Below are 17,767 nucleotides of genomic sequence, written 5' to 3' on the forward strand. Positions count from 1 at the left end.
ATTTATTATATGCATAAATATTTCATAATGAGTATTTTTATGTTGAATATTTTTTATATTTTCGCATATTATGTAAATTTTTTATTTTAATATTATATATAATATTATATTATACAATATTTTTATTTTAATTACTTTAAATTTTTCATAAATATATAAAAATTTGCAATTTGTTAGAATACATAGAATAAAAAAAACTAAATTGCTTATTTATTAATAAATTTTAATTATTGATTATGTAAATTTTTTTAAATGTTAAATATTTATTATAATATATACAGTTTCATATAATATATGTATATATATATATATATATATATGTCATAACATGTACAATATAAATATAAAATATACTTAATATGTAAAGCAATAATTTCATAAGAATAAAATTTTTTTGAAGTTTTCCTTTCTATAGACAATAAAAATTTTCAAAAATAGAAATAATAATAATAATAATAATAATAAAAAGAAGGTTAAATATGAAAATATATTTTCTTATGAAATTTTATTATTTTAAGTATTACTTTTTTATTATAAACTTTTAAATTACAATTATAGAAATAATTTAATGTGAGGATTTTGATTCCTTGGCATTTTGAAGACTTTGAGTAATGTACAATTTTGCTAAACTTTGAGCACAAAATTGTGAAATGTGTTCACTGTATGTATTAATCTGTCCAGCAACAATCATTGGATTCAATCTAGGTGGAACAGGTAATGGTCTCATTAATTTGTTTATATCATCATCTGGTAATGGAGGCTCATCTTTTGCAGCTCTAGCAGCATTTTCTTGAGCCCTTTTAGCTAAAAGTCTATTTTTTTCTTGTTGTTGACGAACAACTAGTTGTTGATATCTATTAAATTTCATAGCTTCTTGATTTAATTCATCTACACGATCCATTAAACAACGTAATTGATTTTCCAAGACTGTAGCTGTTCCAAGATCTAAATATTTGGTACCTTCTTCTTCTGGAATCATTTCCTCCAATTCAGACATCATTATATTAGTTAAATTACTATTTTTTATCACAACTGGAATCTCAATAAATAAATTTTCATAACCAATTTTTAAAGTACGTAATGCTTCTGGTGTAAATTCACCTTCCTTGTACATTTGTATAGCTTGTGGAGTAAGTCTATATGCTTTCAATGTCAAAAAACCTCTAGCTGACTTAGCTGTATCATATATAAGTACCACTGATTCTTCAATGGAAGTTTGATAATGATATTGTGATTCTAATAGAGATACATTTAAAAAATTGCCAACATCTGCACTTTGATACCATCCAACATGAAAATGATCAACATTTACCCTGAAAAAAATATAAATTAAAAATTATATTTATTTATATATAGAATTATTTATATATAGAAATAGTTTTGAAAGTGTTGAATATAATTTACCAACGAAGACGACGCATCATAGCAAGTTGATATTCTTCTTCGTCCATAATTTCATCATTTTTAGGAAAAGGAAAACAATTCGTAATTTCAAGACGATTTTGAACAACTAAACCGAGCAGAGCTCCTTGAGCAACATCCATATTACTCATTGATTCTTCATGACAATGTTTTACCATTTTCATGACTACTAATCCGTCACATTGCACATAATCTATTCTTGGCTCTACTTCAGGAATTCTTCTGGTTTGAGTTCTTGAGTTCATTTTTAATTAAAAATTCGTATTGATTTAAAATAAACTTTTAAACATATGTTTTCAGTTATTCTATTAATCTAAGTTAAGTTAAAAAGAATCTAATCTAATGCTTAAAAAAGCAAAGCATAGAAAAATAAATAGTATAGATATGGAACTAATCGTTTAATATTATAGTATAATACTTTAATGTAAATTTTAATATTAGAATTTTTGTTAATATAAAAAATAATATTTTTAATAAAAAGAATTAATTTCCGTATCTGTAATATTTAATCATGATTAAATAATGATTATAATAAATCAAAAATTTTGATACTATGTGAGTATAAGTTACATATACTATATACATTTATTTTATGACATATTTCTACCGCGTAAATGTGAAATGATCTGCAACTTTCTTTATTGGTTTACTGTGTATATAATTGGTTGTAAAATTTAATACTAATTGAAAAAAATGGATTATATAGAGGGAAAAATAAAAAAATGGATTATACTAATTCAAACAGAAAAATTAAATGATGTAACAGAAGATATACAGGTTTGAAATATTTTTTTAATAAAATTTCATTCATTGTTTTAATAATGAATTATAAATTTTATATTTTTTTAAATAAATGAATTTCATACTTCATTTTTACAGGCAAATGTACTTAATCAAAATGAAAAAATTAATAAACATATTTTCAAACTATTATTATATCTTTCACATACTGCAGACAAATGTGATAAACAAAATTACGCCATAGGAAAAGAAATATATAAATTGACTTGTATTTTATGTTCAAATTTGATTGATGTACCAGATAATAATAGATTTGTTTCCAGTTTATTTCATATAATTCGTTGTTTATTAACAATGTATATGTTTAATGAGGCATATAATATATGTTCTTATTTAAAAACAGAAACATTACATTCTTATTGTTCTGACAATGTGAGTGATATATTAATAAAGATAGCTTATTTATGGCATAATGCAATTAATAATGAATTTATCATTTTACAACAAGATTTATTAAATTTGAAACATAATTTACAATTAAGAAATATCATTAAATATGAATTGGAAATAATACAAATTGTATATAAAAATCCTACTAAGCCTTTACTTACAAAAATTAGTTCGTATTTAGATAAAATTGCATTGATAAATATAAAACCAAATACATATTTTTCTGATTTCTATGCATTTATTATTGATTATTTATTACAAATAAAATTATTTTTAAATATTGAAGATAAACATGTCATATGTCGTCATATGCTTCATATAACAAGCAGATTTATTTGTGAAAATATTAATCAAAAATTAGTATTAAATGTTTTAAATACTATAAGTAATTATTTCAAAAAAATTTTAATAGATGATGAAGAATGTTATCAGTGTTTTCTATTCTTTGAATCTGTGTGCCTTACATTTGTGAAACCAATTGATTATTTAATAAATAGTGTTAAAAAAATTCAAGAATTAAATGATAATTATTTAAAACTTACAAATAAATATGGATATATAGGTCCTGTTAAATGGATGACATTTAGTATTGTTCAGATATTACAAACTTTGTTTATATATTGGGAAACATGTATAAAAATTGAGAAAAAGATATGCCTAAAAAATGATTTATTATTAGAAACAATAAAGTTAATTGGACATATCAGTATATGTTTTCTTAAGCAAACATCAGACAAATGTAAATCTTGTCAAAATGAAAATTGTATGGTTAAGAAAGATATTTATAATGCAGTAGTGGTAAAAACTACATGTATCAATTTCATTAGCAAATTTCCTAAAAGTGATCTATCAAAGGATATTTATATACTTATTAGAAAATTTTTTGAACAAAATATAATATTCATTCATGAAATGAAAAAATGTAAATGCAAATGCTGGACATATTTATGGTCTACTTCTAGTGCTTTGATTTATAATTTAGGTATAATGACTGATTGTTTTTATGAAGAAAGTGTATCTTTATTTTCCTTGTTGTTTACTTCTATTATACAATTTGATGGAATTGAATCAAAGTCACAGTATATTAATCTTCAGAATCCTATTAGTTTTACATTACATAGAATAAGTTTTCTTCATTATAATCATAATATGTATAGAGAAGCAATGACTGCAACTGCATTAAATGCTCTACTGAGCTATAATGATCCAGATTCAAAAGCATTTCGAATGTGGGCAAATATAAAACATAAGTCAGTGACTTCCAAAGAAATTATGGAAATGACCATACTAGCCTGTTTACAGAAAGATAAATCAAAGATAGAAGAATTAGGATTATTTATTGAATTATCAAAATATGATCTCATTGAAATATGTTTAAAAGAGGCAAAAAGTTTGCAAGAAGCAAAAGTTAATCTTACTGTTGCTATTCAAAAAGTTCTTAATGAAATGAAAACATTACAAACAAATCCGATACAATATGCTCGTGTGGTACAAATGTTAGTATATCATTCATTACATTTTGATTACAATGAAGATATTTTAGAATATATTAAAGAAGCTCTTTCAAGTTTAAAACAAATTAAGATAGATAAATCTGTTTTGTATTTGCAAGGCAATTTAGAATTTTATATTTTTGTAACACAATTACGTATAGTAAATAAAAAGACTCAAGAAGAAATAGAAAATATGAAATTTACATTATATGCTACAAAATTAAATGAAATTGGGGAGAATGAATCTCATGATGTAATCCCAGCTTATAGCATGATAAATATTAAAGAAGATTCTAGACTTATGATGTATCTACAAACAGCATTAAAAAAATGGGGGAAATATTTAAAGCAAAATTTAGTAAGTTTAATGAATGAATGAAAGTTTAATATATATATATTTTTATAAAATTAATTTATTATTATTTGTTAATAGAAAGAAATTACGAATGGATACGAACCATTAATAACTTTACGAACATTAATAATAGCGGGTGAATATGCTCATTTGTACAGATATCAAGAATGTGAAATCAATATATGGAAATTTGCATATACATTAGCATTTGAATTACAAGACAATTCAACAATTATTTATGGTATAAGAATTGAAATTTATTTTTTTAATTTATTATATATAAAAAATATAAAATTTTAATCAAAATATTATTAGTTATTGGACGTTGCATATCATTGAGACATATTAATTACGAATGGATTACTACTGCTAAAAACCTTGCCTTTAAATTGAAAGATACTAATGATGAAGACACAATTTACGCAATTGCTATTTTTTGGATAAGTTTATCAGATTTTTATTTTGAATGTAATATGGTAAGTTTATTAGTATGTATTATGGTAAGTTTATGGACAATTAAAAATATTGTAATTATTTTATATTTTATTTTTAGTATGATGAAGCTAGAAAGTTACTTGATGAATCCAGGAAACTACCAGGAATTTCTTTCTTCAGTAATATAGCTGTATATTTATATAGTCTTGATAGAATTTTGTACAATTGTTACTTGTACAAAGAAACTATTAAACATGAAGAATATACTCGATACATTGTTGAAACTTTATATACTCTAGTCAATTTAAATGAGGAACTTTCTATAAGAAAATGTAAACTTTTTATTTATATTTAGAAATTATTTAAAAATACTAAAATATTCAAAAAAATAATATGAATCTTTTAATATTTCAATATTTTTTTAGGGAAACCACAAGATAAACATCTTTTTGGACTTGATATTCTATTATCTACGACTGTTAATTTATCTCTCCGAATGAATAGTTTATTATCTTTTCGAGAAATCAGTGCCCATTTAGTACGACGACTAAAAACTGCACAAATTTTGGGGGCAACTATAAGAGTTGCAGAAATTTTAAAATGCCTCTGTTACATTGATTTATCACGTGAACAGTTAAGTGACTGTGAAATAAAACTTCAAGGATTGGAACATATTTTAAATATTGAAACATTTAAGGTATCTATGAACAGTAATATTTCAAAAATCAATCCAGAAAATGTTTTAATAACACCAACCCGAGCTATAGATCCTATCAGAGACATTCCTCAAAATAATACTTCTCCAATTCTTCAAAATAAAGTATTCAATTTGCCTGAATTTATATACCATAAAGGCTGTAATTGTTATATCTGTCAAAATATATCATATCATTATTTGGTATTTATAAGTACACATATCAGAGCACAATTGTATGCATTACAAAAAAATATCACAGCCTCATTGCAACACTTTCATGGAGCATTTAAGATAAAAGAAAACTTGATGAAAACAAAAAAATTATATAATAATGAATATCTCCCTTGGCAAGAACGTTTTTACAGTATAGACTATATATTATTATTAATAAACTTTTCTTTCTTCTTAAGAAGTTATTTTCATACAAAGCAAGAAAAAATAATAAGCATTATGTCATTAGTGGTTCATTTATGCGATATCTATAAATTGAAAGGACATCCAATTTTCATGGCTGTTGAAGAATTAATGCTTGATTATCGTTTTCAAAAAATATTTAATTCTTCTGACGACGCGGGTAAATATTTACATATAATTATAAAAAAAATATTTATATATTTGAAAACATAAATTATATTTAAATTTTTTGCAGAATTCATGGTTTCTGATTCTTCTGATATCGATATAAGTAAATATGTGCAAAGCGTGAATATTGAAGGAACTATTTGTGTAACACCAACTATTAAAAATACTCGTGTGAAAAAACCTATTACTCTCCGACGTAATCGAACTCCTCCTCTTTTAAAATTAACCAAAGTTAATATGAACTTCAGCGATGATGAAGATGTTTCTTTGTCATCATCAGAATATAAAATTACAAAATCACGTAGTAAATTAACGAGAAGAAAAATTTTAGATGAAGAATATTCTGCTACCGTTAATCAAACAGAAGAGGAAACAAATCAATTCAAAGCTAATTTGTTATTACAGGAGTTAATTGATATAAAAAAACACAATTCGAATGTTTCAATAAAAGAAATAATTGAAAAGATCGCATTGTTAGCACCAGATATATCAGAATATTTATATAAAATAGTAGATAAGATAGATGAACCAGCGACAACTAAAAATATGCGAAAATTAATCAATGCAATAGAAAATCTTAAAGTGAATACAATTTCACAAGAAAATGTTAGAAAAACTCGAAATTCAAAAAAAATAATTTCGATCGATTGTAATAAAATTAATCAAGTAATTGCATTATTTAAAGATTTTGATATTAATGAAGAAAGATAGTATTGATCAAATGAACAAAAAGATGTAATATTTGAAATTTCTGAAAAATTCTATCTTTTGTAACAACAGATATTTTATTATGGCAAAAAAACAATAGAATTAAAAAAGATAAGTGAAGAAAATATAAAATAATTACAACAAAATAATTTAAACAATTAAAAAAGATCCATGAATGAAAATACTACGAATGAAAATATTATTAGAAATTTTAATATTTTAAACAAAAAATTATATAATGTATAAACTAAAAAATTAAAAGAAAATTTATTATAATATAATTTTGTAATAGAACATTGCTAATATTTTATATATAATATTAAATATTAAAAGTTAGATTATATACATTGGTATTATGTATTTTATCAAAGATTAAAATTATTTTATAGTGAAAAGTATCAAAAATTATTTAAAAAAATTTTTTTTTAATTATATTTTATATATTATGAATTAATTAAATACATCTTATAAAATTTTAAAAAATATTTATTAAAATATTTCACATATGTACACATCTAGTAAAAAATAGGAGTTAAAATTATAATTAATGATATTACAAATGAAAGTTTTTTATCTTATGTATATCTATTACTTTTCCTTTGTAACATTTTATAAATAATAATCATATTTATTCCAATTAAATACTTTACAAACTTCATTCATATTTTGGAAAAAAATTTATTTGTAAATCTTTCTAATATTCTAAATATCACACAATTTTTTTATTATTATATAGTATGATAATAAATAAACTTTTGCATCATTATCTAAAAGGAAAATGTAATATTTTATAACTTTATAAATGAAAAATCAAATGTAGAAAATTGCATTAAAATATCAATTATATCAAAATTTTCTCTTGCATTAATATGAAGATATAATGAATGTTAATGAAAACAATTGAATAAGTGCAAAGTTAACAGTTATCATATGAGATATTTTCAAATGCATATAACTTGAATGCAAAAATAATTGATGAAAAGAAAATAATTTTTAAAATTTCTGTCAAATTGGATGAATGAGCAAATAATCTATTTTTATATATATTTAAAATTAAAAAGAGATATATAAGAACTTTTATTATAAACAATCTTTTCAGAAATTTCATTAAATGGTAAATTATGTATTAATAACAAACACAAATAAGATTTGTAAAGTATAATTTAAATATATATAGAATAATTTTTAATTTTTTATATAACTTATTTTGTTTTCTTTTTTTGTTCTGATAAAAATTTTGAAATAAATAAAAAATATTTTCATATATTTAAATGTTAAAGTTGTATACTCATTGTTTACATAAGTTGAGAAAAATTTTTTATGAAAATTACTTTGGTAAATTGTATACAAATACAATAGTAATATCTATATGAAATTGAAACTTTATAATATTATTTTATCAAATTAAAAATATTTTGCAGAATTAAATTTATGAAAAGAAATATGTATTTTTCATACATATTAATTCATTTTTTTTTAAAAAGAAAGAACAAAAAGATCAGAAACGAAAAAAAGAAAAAAATATTTTCAGATTTTTACTCTTAATATTAATAATGGCATAAAGTCATAACATGTAGTTTTGTAGTAAAATACTAATAAATGGTCAACATAATAAACTGTAATATTATAATGTAATTAGAAAAATATCAAAGAAAATTGTAAAAAATGCTATTTGATAATGTAACAAGAAAGGCAGAATTTTTCATTATCATGTTCAAAAATGAACTTCATTGACAATAAATGCATTTTTATTCTTTTCTGCCATACAAAAATAATACGAAACTATAATAGCCAGTAATCACAGTCTATAAATGGGTATAATTCAGCTCAGAGTTAACATAGAATTCATCTTTATTCTGTTTAAAATTCACATTTCTTCCTGTCTCTTCTTGATTTTTAGCTAATTCCATCAAAGCTAAAGCTCCTAACCATTTTTGACTATCCTCTGGAATTGGTAACTTGATAATATTATCCTCCTGCTTAACAACAACTACTTTTAATCCTGTTTCAGATTTTATTGGTGATAATTTTGAAATAGTATCTTTATTATTATTGTTATTGTTGTTGTTGTTGTTGTTGTTATTATTAAAACTTCCAGCTAACATCAAAACAGTCGGTCTTGTTACATTTTCGCTAATATGAGAATTTATAAATGTATTTTGTTTGGAAATATTTTTTTGACCAAAATCTTGAATTGTTATATTGGATTGATTCAGTGGAGATTTAGATATTTCATTTGTTAAATTATTATTCCAATATATATTATTTGAACTTTCAGAAGACTCAAGTTTACAAGTAGAATGATTAATATTAGTTTTTATTTGATTTATATCATCTGAAAAATTATTCACATGATGTGAAGAATTCCAATTACTTTGAGGCAATATATTTGATGTTTGAAATACATATTTTTGTTCTTCTTTTACTGGTGGTTCTAGAGATTCATTTTCTACAGTTGTATCCCATATTTGGGCAGATGCATAAGAGGCATCTACATCTGATTTTGTAAGTTCAATTTCTTTACATGCATTTAAACATGAATTATCTAACAAAGTAGATGAATTATTAACAGGTGAACTCCAATGCATTTGATTATCATTAATTTTAAATGAAATAGTTGAAGGTACATTAATAGATTTAGTGTCCCAATTTAAAGGTTTTGCTAATTGTTGTTCTAAACAAGCTTCACGTAACCACCTTTTCTTTGGCTGAAGTCTATCTAATGGTCTTCTTAAAGGAGTAATTGCTAATTTTGTTCCTATTTCTTCATCTTCAGATGTTTGTAATACTGTTGGATCTTCATCTTGACTTTCTTCTTGACTATCCTGACTTTCTCCACAATACAATCTTTGATTAGACTGCTTACAATCTAAATTCTCTTGTTCCCCTGTTGCATCCATCATCAAACCTTTTCTAGATTTAACTCTTTTGTGATTTTCTGAACTACTCTTCCATGTTTTTTTTTTACGTTCATTCTTTCCTGTAGGTGTTCTATCTTCCCTTTCTCTGGACATTTTGTAACGTTCTAGCCATCTGGTAACATCATGAGGTAACTCAGTATTTTCTGATACTGGTTTTAACACAAAATCATCAGATCGTGTAAGAGTAGCATATGGATGATCTGGACAATGTCTATTAGCATGTGTAAATCGCATTTCACAGCCAGGTTCTGTACATAAAAATGGTTTTTCTCCAGTATGTAATCGCTGGTGGGTTTTTAATTGTCCTGATTGTGTAAAAGCTTTTGTACATCCAGGATAATCACATGGATATGGCCGTTCCCCTAGAATAATAATAATTTATTTATATAACAAAAATATATAAAAATATTTTTTTTATTTATTGATTTTTATCATCTAAAAATATATAAATCAACATCTCTTCTGTATTTATAAATAAGGAAAAACACTTTTAATTAAATTTATTAATGTATTAACTATTAATAATTAAAATATGAATATATATTATGAAATATTTTTCATATAAATTTATAAACAATAATTATTTATTATTAATAATTTATTAATAATATAGTAATAATAATTAGTAATTTTAACATAAAAAATTGTAATTAGAAATAAATTAATTTTTTACAAATATAAAATAATAATAAATTATCTTTTATAAAATAAAATATATAGCAAAGAGAATTTAAATAATTTTTCATTCAATAATGTAATTTAAATAAAAAAAGCTATGAATTATTTTTTTCTTTCAAAGAAAATTTTAAAATTTGTTTATATAAAATATATTTTTTTTTCATTAAATAATATTAGAATATAAGTAATACAAGAAGTATTATGAATATTTTATATTTAATGATGTGGCATCGTACCATTCATACTAAATTATTTTTATAAGCCATTTAATTATTTAAAATGCGCGTGATGGCGAATGGCGGGACGCGTGATCATACAGAATCATACAAATCGTTGAAATCATATGGCTCTACGAATTATTGATGAAATGTATAAGAAGTTTCTTCACAGAAACTTTTATTAAAATTTTTTATATTTCCATAAAACATGGAAAAATTAGTAATTAGATTAGTAACCGAAACAATAAACAATGCATACCTGTATGGGTACGCAAATGTGCTTGAAGACTTTTTTCTCGTGGAAATACACGGTTACAATAAGTACATTTTATACTACTTGGTGAAGTACTTCCTTGCATCATAAGATTCGAAAGAGCATCAGCTCTCGGTCGACCACGGCGATGACTTTCTGAACCTCCAGAACGCGATCGAGGCCCGGATCGCGTGGCTACCACGCTATTTTCTCTATATTCTGGTGAAGAGCATGAGCTACCCGGACTAAGATTTACATTTCTCGCCTCTTCACTCCAATTCCACGGATAAAGCATACTATCGCACATCGGAGGGCTACACGGCAATGCTTCTAAGGGACGCGTTTCACGCTTCGGCGTGTGCAATTCCATTTCACGTTTTTCACTTCACTATACACCTCGCCCGCCACCTTTGAAGTTCGTATTAATACAACCACCTACTCTCTCTTTACCACTTTCCGTGTGCCGCGTGCAACTAGTGAACCGCCAAAATGAGTACCCGGTACTATGTATATATGTATATGTGTATACGTATAAGTACGTATAGTTCGTGCTTGCAATATTACAAAAAGATATTCAGAATTCAGAACTATGAAAATAATCGATTAAAAAGTTAAATTTCTTTCACTGCAAAGAAAAATAATTACGTTTTATCTCACTTCTTGTATTGTTGGCATCGTCTTACCGACTGTTTTCTACACGCGGCTTCATTCTCTGCGCGCGCATTCTTTTCTTTGTAACAATTTGACCAATCAGAGGCTTGTCAGAAAAAGAAACGCGTAATACAAACTTAGCCTATTAAGACTGTTGTTTGCATAATGCATTATTTAATTATCATCATAAAATTAATTGTTATTTTTTGTAAATATCTTAATATTATATATATAAACTTTAAATGCTTATAAAAATTAATGCTTTTAAATATTTTTCCATGTAAAAGATACATAATATACGTAATAATTTCATAAAATTTTGTATATTTTTTAATAAAATATAAATAAAAGAATAATAAAAATAAAAGAAAAAAATTATTAAGAGAAAAATTATAAACAATAAATAAAATATATTATAAACTTATTCAAAATAACTTATTCAAAATATATTATTACAAAAAAAAAATATTATTAACTCAATATGCATAAAACTTAAATATATTTTTATATACAAGAAATAGTTAGAAAATATAATAAGAATAATTAAAAAACCACATATATTTATGTATAATTATATTTTTAAATTATATTTATATTAATATTATATTTTGCATTGAAAGTTTTAAAACTTTTTAATATTTAATTTATATTTTACATAAAAATGCGGCATAATAATTTCATAAATGGTTTACGTTAGAATGATATATGTATATGTATAAAACATAAATTAAAAAAAATGTTATGGACTGTTAATAAAATTTTATTATCATATAATACTATATAATAATATAGTTTTAATATTATATTTTTTTATTCAACTATTATAATTTTCAAGATTTAATTCAATATAATATATTACTTTTTAAATATATTTTGCCATTTATTTTATTAATTAGATGTTTGTGTCTTATTCTTTAAATTTTAACATGTATAATATATATTAATATTAAAATTTTACTTTTTATATATTGTTTAAAAAATAAATAAAATAATAATATAGCTTCATTTTATATATTACATATTTTACATATATTTTTATATATTAATACAAATAAAAAATTAAAAATATATAATTTTATATAAACTTTAAATATATTTATTTTTATGCTTAGAATGAATTTATGAATGATACAAATGCTAATACATTGAAAATTATTTATGTTTAAATAAGATAAATAATAATAATGTTTAAATAAGATAATAATATAAAAATTATTATAATTAGAGAATAATAAATTTACGAATAGAACCATTAAAAAATTTTTAAGTATAGTATATTTTTGCGTAATGTAAAAACAGAGATTTTCAATTGTTGAATAAATTATAACTATTGAGAATAGAACATCATATTACTAGTTTTCATTTTTATTCAAATGACATGAAATATGATATATGATTAAAATAGCAGATTGGTATATAAATATTATTGTACGACAATAAGATAAAGTATAAAAGATAAGAAAATCTATTCAGTTGGTGTGTTAAGTAATTCATGGAAATAATGCCGGTTTCTTTGAGAACGACAATTGCGAAAGTATATTGCTTTATTGCTGGATATTAGTTATTTTAAAAATGCAATGTAATTAAAATTAAAAACTCGATTTTAGACAATATTTTATGATTTGAAATCATATAAAATTAAAGATATAAATAATATTGGTGGGGAGGTGGCGCGCTGGGTGCAAGACAATTATGCGGTCCCTCCCTGAGCACAGACCTCGTGGTGAACTATCTCCGACTCAGCCATATTGAAATATTGAATGTCTCTGTTACACAAGGGCTCAAGAGTAGCCGTGAAATTTTCGCGTGATCCTCGACGAAGAGAGGATAAGAGACATCATGGAAAATATGTACAGCATTGCCGTTACCAACAAATTCTCGTTAGCGTTGGGTGATGACGAAGATCCACATGAAAAGCTTAGAGAAGAGGAACTAAAGAAGGAAGCTAGGAAAAAGGAGAAGCTTTCGGAGAAAGAGAATAAGAGTAAGCAGACGGACGCACAAAAAGGAACCGGTAATAAAACGCAAAAAAACCGCGTGATCAAAGATTCTCAGCAACAACCATCTAAAGTGCAAGATTCGAAGAAAGATCAAGGTTAGTAATTTTTCATTACAATCTTGCCTCGTGCGCGGTATTATGGCCGTCGCCCCTAGTCCTCGTGGGTCCATGTGCTTTTGATATTTTGCCGCATAATAAATGATTTTTTTATTTCACTAGCAAACATTTATTTTTAATTTTTAATTTTTTCCATTAGTATTATTTTATAAATTCAAACTATTCGTGCAAATTCTAATTTTCTACTATTTATTTCTTGTAACTTTTTTGAAAATTATTTATGCTTTATAGTGTAATATTCTTACGTTATAAAAAAAAATTTATCGATAGATAACTTCATATTTAATAAAAAAAATGAGAATATGATTCATTTCCAAAATTTTATACATTATATTTGTAAAATAGGTAATTTTAATGTAATTTAAGTATTTAATTTAATATAATTTTAGTACAATTTAAGATTAGTAAATAATAGTAAATTATTACATTTTATTAATTAATGATTTGTATAAGTATTCTTTTTGTTTCAAATAATCAATATATTATATTAAAATTAGATGGTTTTATATTTATGTATTTTATAAAGTATATATATCAAATTAAATTAATAAAATCAAAGAATTTACTATATATTTTCAAAATATAATATTCTTTTATTTAAAAAATATATTTTTATGTTTATATTTTATATAAAGATATTATTTAAATAAGAATATGAATATATATTCTTATTTAAATTAATAATTTTTTACATTAATTTATATTTATTAATTATAGCAATTTTATTTTATAGTTATTCTTAAACTTGTAAAATTTTGATATGCAGGAGATAAAAAACCATCTCAATCAAGAACTGGTGGTGGAGATCGTAATGTGAAATTCTCCGGAGAAAGTAGAGAAGAGCGCAATAACAGACGTAATCGCGAAGATGGTGAAAGAACACCCCGTGGTCAGGGAGAATTAAGACGAGGACCTCCTGGGTTAGTATATTATAGTATATTATATAAAATATAATAAGAATATGAAATTGACATTATTTTTTCCCAACTTTTAAATTCTTTTATTAACTTTTTAGTGAGGGACGTGAAACTCGAGAATTCCGAAATTCTAATGATAATCAACGTGGAGATTATGGAGAACGTAGGGGTCGTGGTGGAATGCGCGGAATGGTGCGTGGACGTGGAGGATCACGTGGTCGTGGAGGATATGATTATCGTGGAAAACGTGAATTCGATCGTCAATCTGGTTCCGATAAAACGTAATCTTTTATTTATTGTTATTTTACTCTAAGTATTTTTAGTATTAATAAATATAATTAAATTAAAAATTTGTTTGTTCAAGCAGTGGAATTAAACCAGTGGATAAAAAGGATGGTGCTGGTAGCCATAATTGGGGTACCCACAATGATGAAATTGAGTAAATATTATTTATAACAAAACTTTTTAAGATTTAAAAGATATTCATATTTTAAGATTTTGTTTTTTCCTATATTGTTTTCAGAGAAAGTTTAAATCAAGAAAGTCAAGATTGGACTAATGAAAAATCTGATGGAGATACTAACCAAACAACTACAGAGATAAAGGAAGGAGAAGCAACTACAGATACAGTAGAAGAAAAACCAGTTGAAGAAGAATCCCGTGAATTGACATTGGATGAATGGAAAGCTTTACGTAATAACAGAGTTAAGCCTCAATATAATTTGCGTAAGGCTGGAGAAGGTGAAGATTTAACTCGCTGGAAGAAAATGTACGCTTTGGAAAGAAAGAAGGAAGGTGCTGATGATGAAGAAGAAGAAGAGGAAGAATATGATGCCGCGGCAGAATATCCTCAACGCGTTGGAAGGCAAAAACGCGTGTTAGGCATTGAAATACAATTCAGTGATTCTCGACGTGGTTCTGGTGGACGTGGTCGAGGACGAGGTCGTGGAGAACGTGCAAATGGTCGCGGATTTGGTAATCGTGGTGCTCCCAGAGATGGAGATTCACGTGGTCCTGTAAGTATTTATATTTATTTTCGATTGAGATTTAGTATAGATAAATATAATATATATTAATTATGCATTCTCAAATTTTAGGCTTCACAATCTGAGCAAAGGTCGCCTCGAGGACGTCAAAATGCTCCAAAAGTAGATGATGAGAATGACTTTCCCTCATTAGGATAGATGGTTTTGCTTGTCATCTACAATAGAATATCCCACCATTATCACCAGCATCAGTACTACTATCACAGATAAAATTACCACTAATACTAAAACTATTACTATCAACATTTTTGCGTCAGTGACAACGTTATTAATGCATAATACAGTACACCCTTGCAAAATGAGATACGTAATTTATCTAAATAAATCGTAGCGCTTTGAACGCGCTCTTACATATTGACATGTTAAACGTACACATAAAAAGTCGCATGAAACAATGTAGATCACGATCCTTTTTTGTACTTGTAATAACTCAATTTGTTTGTGGCTAGTTTTAATACTAGTTCACAGATAAATGATATTAAAAACGAGGCTGGATATTCATGGACTTGTTAAATAATCTTGGATAAACTTGGATGCTAGACAAAAATATGGCTGAAAGACTTTAAGCGGACCAGCGGGAATATAAATATCAAAAGATATTCATTTTACATAATGTAGTTTAAAGCTGCTTAAATCCGAGTGAAACAAAGTTCCAAATGAAAATAGACAAAAAAAAAGTATCTACCTGAATATCAGGAGGTAAGGCAGTTTAGCCTAGATTTTAATTTCAATATCTTATATTAAAGGCCTAAGGAGGCTGGCCATAGCACCGATTCTTATGAACACATGTATAATAACTTGTTAGGCGGTAAATTTTAAACATTCTTTCTGTTTTATAATTTTTATACGGTGTTTGGAGGAGCCTTCCTTGTAATTGACAAAATGTTATTTGTCGTATATAAAACATAAGAGACTTTTAAAAAAGTGTGTATTTCTATCTGATATTAAAAATATCTACTTAGGTATGCTAAGTTTGGCTTATATAGAAATATATAGAGATTTTTCCTTTCAAAGATGTAACCGGTCTGTAAGAAATTAACATTTAAGTAAATATTATAGACACACAAATACAGATATACAGCTTTACATATATATTGTATAACGAGATTAAAAGAACGGTCGAAAAAACGTTCAGAGGGCAGATAGGATGAATCCAGTCTTACATAGTTACGTTATATGTCTATCATCATGTTCTTAATTATGACCTGCTACATTAGTTATCTATTGTATTTGTTACATGTAAAATGAAGACATACCATAGCCAAAAAATCCAAACCCTCTCCATAAATGCGAAAAAAGAAAAATATAAAGCTTTCGAAGCTTAGATATATGTGTAAATAACATATTTACAATAATAAATCGTGACACATACACGATTCATTTTGGACTTGACTACTTAACCAGTCGACTTATGAAAAGATATTCTAGGAAGGAATTTTTATTTGTGCAGTATGTAAAGAATGTAAGTACAAAGGAGATAAAAAAAATATACCATCTTAATTAAAGCCTTTGTGATAAGATGTAATAAAAGACGTCAGGAAAAGCTATATGGAGAGAAAAAAAAGAAAACATGAGAGGTGCTGTATCCAATAAAGTTATGAATCGAATTTCATTGTAAGCATCTTGTTGTTATTAAATAATACCGGCTATATTTTGTTCGTTTGATGTTACGTAAAATTTTTCTTTTTATATATAAGTACGTAAAGAAATTATTTCTTTTTTCTTCTGTTCTTTTCAAATTGGACGGCTTTCTAAACTCCAAGGCATTGAAGATGTAGATCTGATAAATTCAAAATTGTTACAATTTTACCATTGAAGCATATAAACAGTACAGGTTTTCATCCGCGGGAGGACGCGATATCTGTAGTTTGATATACAACTAAAAGAAAGAAAAAGAAGGTTAAAAAAAGAGAGAGAGTGATAGAACTAGTCAAGAAGAGATACTGAACCGTGGGAAAAGCTTGATGAGAGCAAGAAAGAGAGAAAGATAATGAACAAGCGGCGCATGCCGTAGCCACGGCCCCCAACTTGCTCTAAACTCGTGCAGCCTGTCGCTGTCGGTCGAATTTTAATGGCGGCTCATT

The 17,767-nt window shown here is 25.1% G+C and overlaps 4 protein-coding genes across 5 annotated transcripts; 2 read left to right on the top strand and 2 right to left on the bottom strand.

Annotated features, from left to right (window-relative positions):
• Nucleotides 1-486: 486 nt before the first annotated feature.
• On the bottom strand, nucleotides 487-1,766 carry LOC122717494 (eukaryotic translation initiation factor 3 subunit H). The gene is made up of 2 exons (XM_043941609.1): nucleotides 1,405-1,766; nucleotides 487-1,313 (listed from the first exon to the last, which is right to left on the bottom strand). The coding sequence occupies exons 1-2, from the start codon at nucleotides 1,665-1,667 to the stop codon at nucleotides 566-568; spliced, it is 1,011 nt and encodes a 336-aa protein (XP_043797544.1). The 5' UTR covers nucleotides 1,668-1,766; the 3' UTR covers nucleotides 487-565.
• Nucleotides 1,767-2,058: 292 nt separating this feature from the next.
• Nucleotides 2,059-7,023, top strand: LOC122717484. Its single transcript, XM_043941591.1, has 7 exons — nucleotides 2,059-2,199; nucleotides 2,302-4,464; nucleotides 4,540-4,702; nucleotides 4,777-4,937; nucleotides 5,015-5,228; nucleotides 5,322-6,167; nucleotides 6,243-7,023. The coding sequence occupies exons 1-7, from the start codon at nucleotides 2,116-2,118 to the stop codon at nucleotides 6,884-6,886; spliced, it is 4,275 nt and encodes a 1,424-aa protein (XP_043797526.1). The 5' UTR covers nucleotides 2,059-2,115; the 3' UTR covers nucleotides 6,887-7,023.
• A 1,453-nt stretch (nucleotides 7,024-8,476) lies between these two features.
• Nucleotides 8,477-11,615, bottom strand: LOC122717508 (regulatory protein MIG1-like). The gene is made up of 2 exons (XM_043941645.1): nucleotides 10,960-11,615; nucleotides 8,477-10,166 (listed from the first exon to the last, which is right to left on the bottom strand). The coding sequence occupies exons 1-2, from the start codon at nucleotides 11,321-11,323 to the stop codon at nucleotides 8,689-8,691; spliced, it is 1,842 nt and encodes a 613-aa protein (XP_043797580.1). The 5' UTR covers nucleotides 11,324-11,615; the 3' UTR covers nucleotides 8,477-8,688.
• A 1,578-nt stretch (nucleotides 11,616-13,193) lies between these two features.
• LOC122717467 (plasminogen activator inhibitor 1 RNA-binding protein-like) lies at nucleotides 13,194-17,301 on the top strand. 2 transcript variants are annotated; one of them, XM_043941558.1, is made up of 6 exons: nucleotides 13,194-13,699; nucleotides 14,487-14,640; nucleotides 14,736-14,918; nucleotides 15,002-15,076; nucleotides 15,161-15,653; nucleotides 15,735-17,301. In XM_043941558.1, the coding sequence occupies exons 1-6, from the start codon at nucleotides 13,444-13,446 to the stop codon at nucleotides 15,819-15,821; spliced, it is 1,248 nt and encodes a 415-aa protein (XP_043797493.1). In that variant the 5' UTR covers nucleotides 13,194-13,443; the 3' UTR covers nucleotides 15,822-17,301. The 2 variants fall into 2 exon arrangements, with proteins under 2 accessions (XP_043797493.1, XP_043797494.1); XM_043941559.1 differs by having other exon boundaries at nucleotides 13,204-13,699; nucleotides 15,005-15,076.
• Nucleotides 17,302-17,767: the final 466 nt, after the last annotated feature.

Source organism: Apis laboriosa, unplaced genomic scaffold (genome assembly GCF_014066325.1).
Source record: "Apis laboriosa isolate Shangri-la unplaced genomic scaffold, ASM1406632v1 scaffold5213_cov150, whole genome shotgun sequence".
In the NCBI taxonomy this organism is placed as follows: domain Eukaryota; kingdom Metazoa; phylum Arthropoda; class Insecta; order Hymenoptera; family Apidae; genus Apis; species Apis laboriosa.

Bases quoted from the DNA above. Each gene is read 5' to 3' on its own strand.
- LOC122717508 (XM_043941645.1), bottom strand. From the start codon at position 11,323: ATGGAATTGCACACGCCGAAGCGTGAAACGCGTCCCTTAGAAGCATTG. The intron at 10,167-10,959 runs GTATGCATTGTT...TTATTATTCTAG, and splicing joins ACATTTGCGTACCCATACAG to GGGAACGGCCATATCCATGT.
- LOC122717494 (XM_043941609.1), bottom strand. From the start codon at position 1,667: ATGAACTCAAGAACTCAAACCAGAAGAATTCCTGAAGTAGAGCCAAGA. The intron at 1,314-1,404 runs GTAAATTATATT...TATTTTTTTCAG, and splicing joins ATGATGCGTCGTCTTCGTTG to GGTAAATGTTGATCATTTTC.
- LOC122717484 (XM_043941591.1), top strand. From the start codon at position 2,116: ATGGATTATATAGAGGGAAAAATAAAAAAATGGATTATACTAATTCAA. The intron at 4,938-5,014 runs GTAAGTTTATTA...TTTTATTTTTAG, and splicing joins TTTATTTTGAATGTAATATG to TATGATGAAGCTAGAAAGTT. The intron at 5,229-5,321 runs GTAAACTTTTTA...ATATTTTTTTAG, and splicing joins GGAACTTTCTATAAGAAAAT to GGAAACCACAAGATAAACAT.
- LOC122717467 (XM_043941558.1), top strand. From the start codon at position 13,444: ATGGAAAATATGTACAGCATTGCCGTTACCAACAAATTCTCGTTAGCG. The intron at 13,700-14,486 runs GTTAGTAATTTT...TTTGATATGCAG, and splicing joins AGATTCGAAGAAAGATCAAG to GAGATAAAAAACCATCTCAA. The intron at 15,077-15,160 runs GTAAATATTATT...TATTGTTTTCAG, and splicing joins ACCCACAATGATGAAATTGA to AGAAAGTTTAAATCAAGAAA.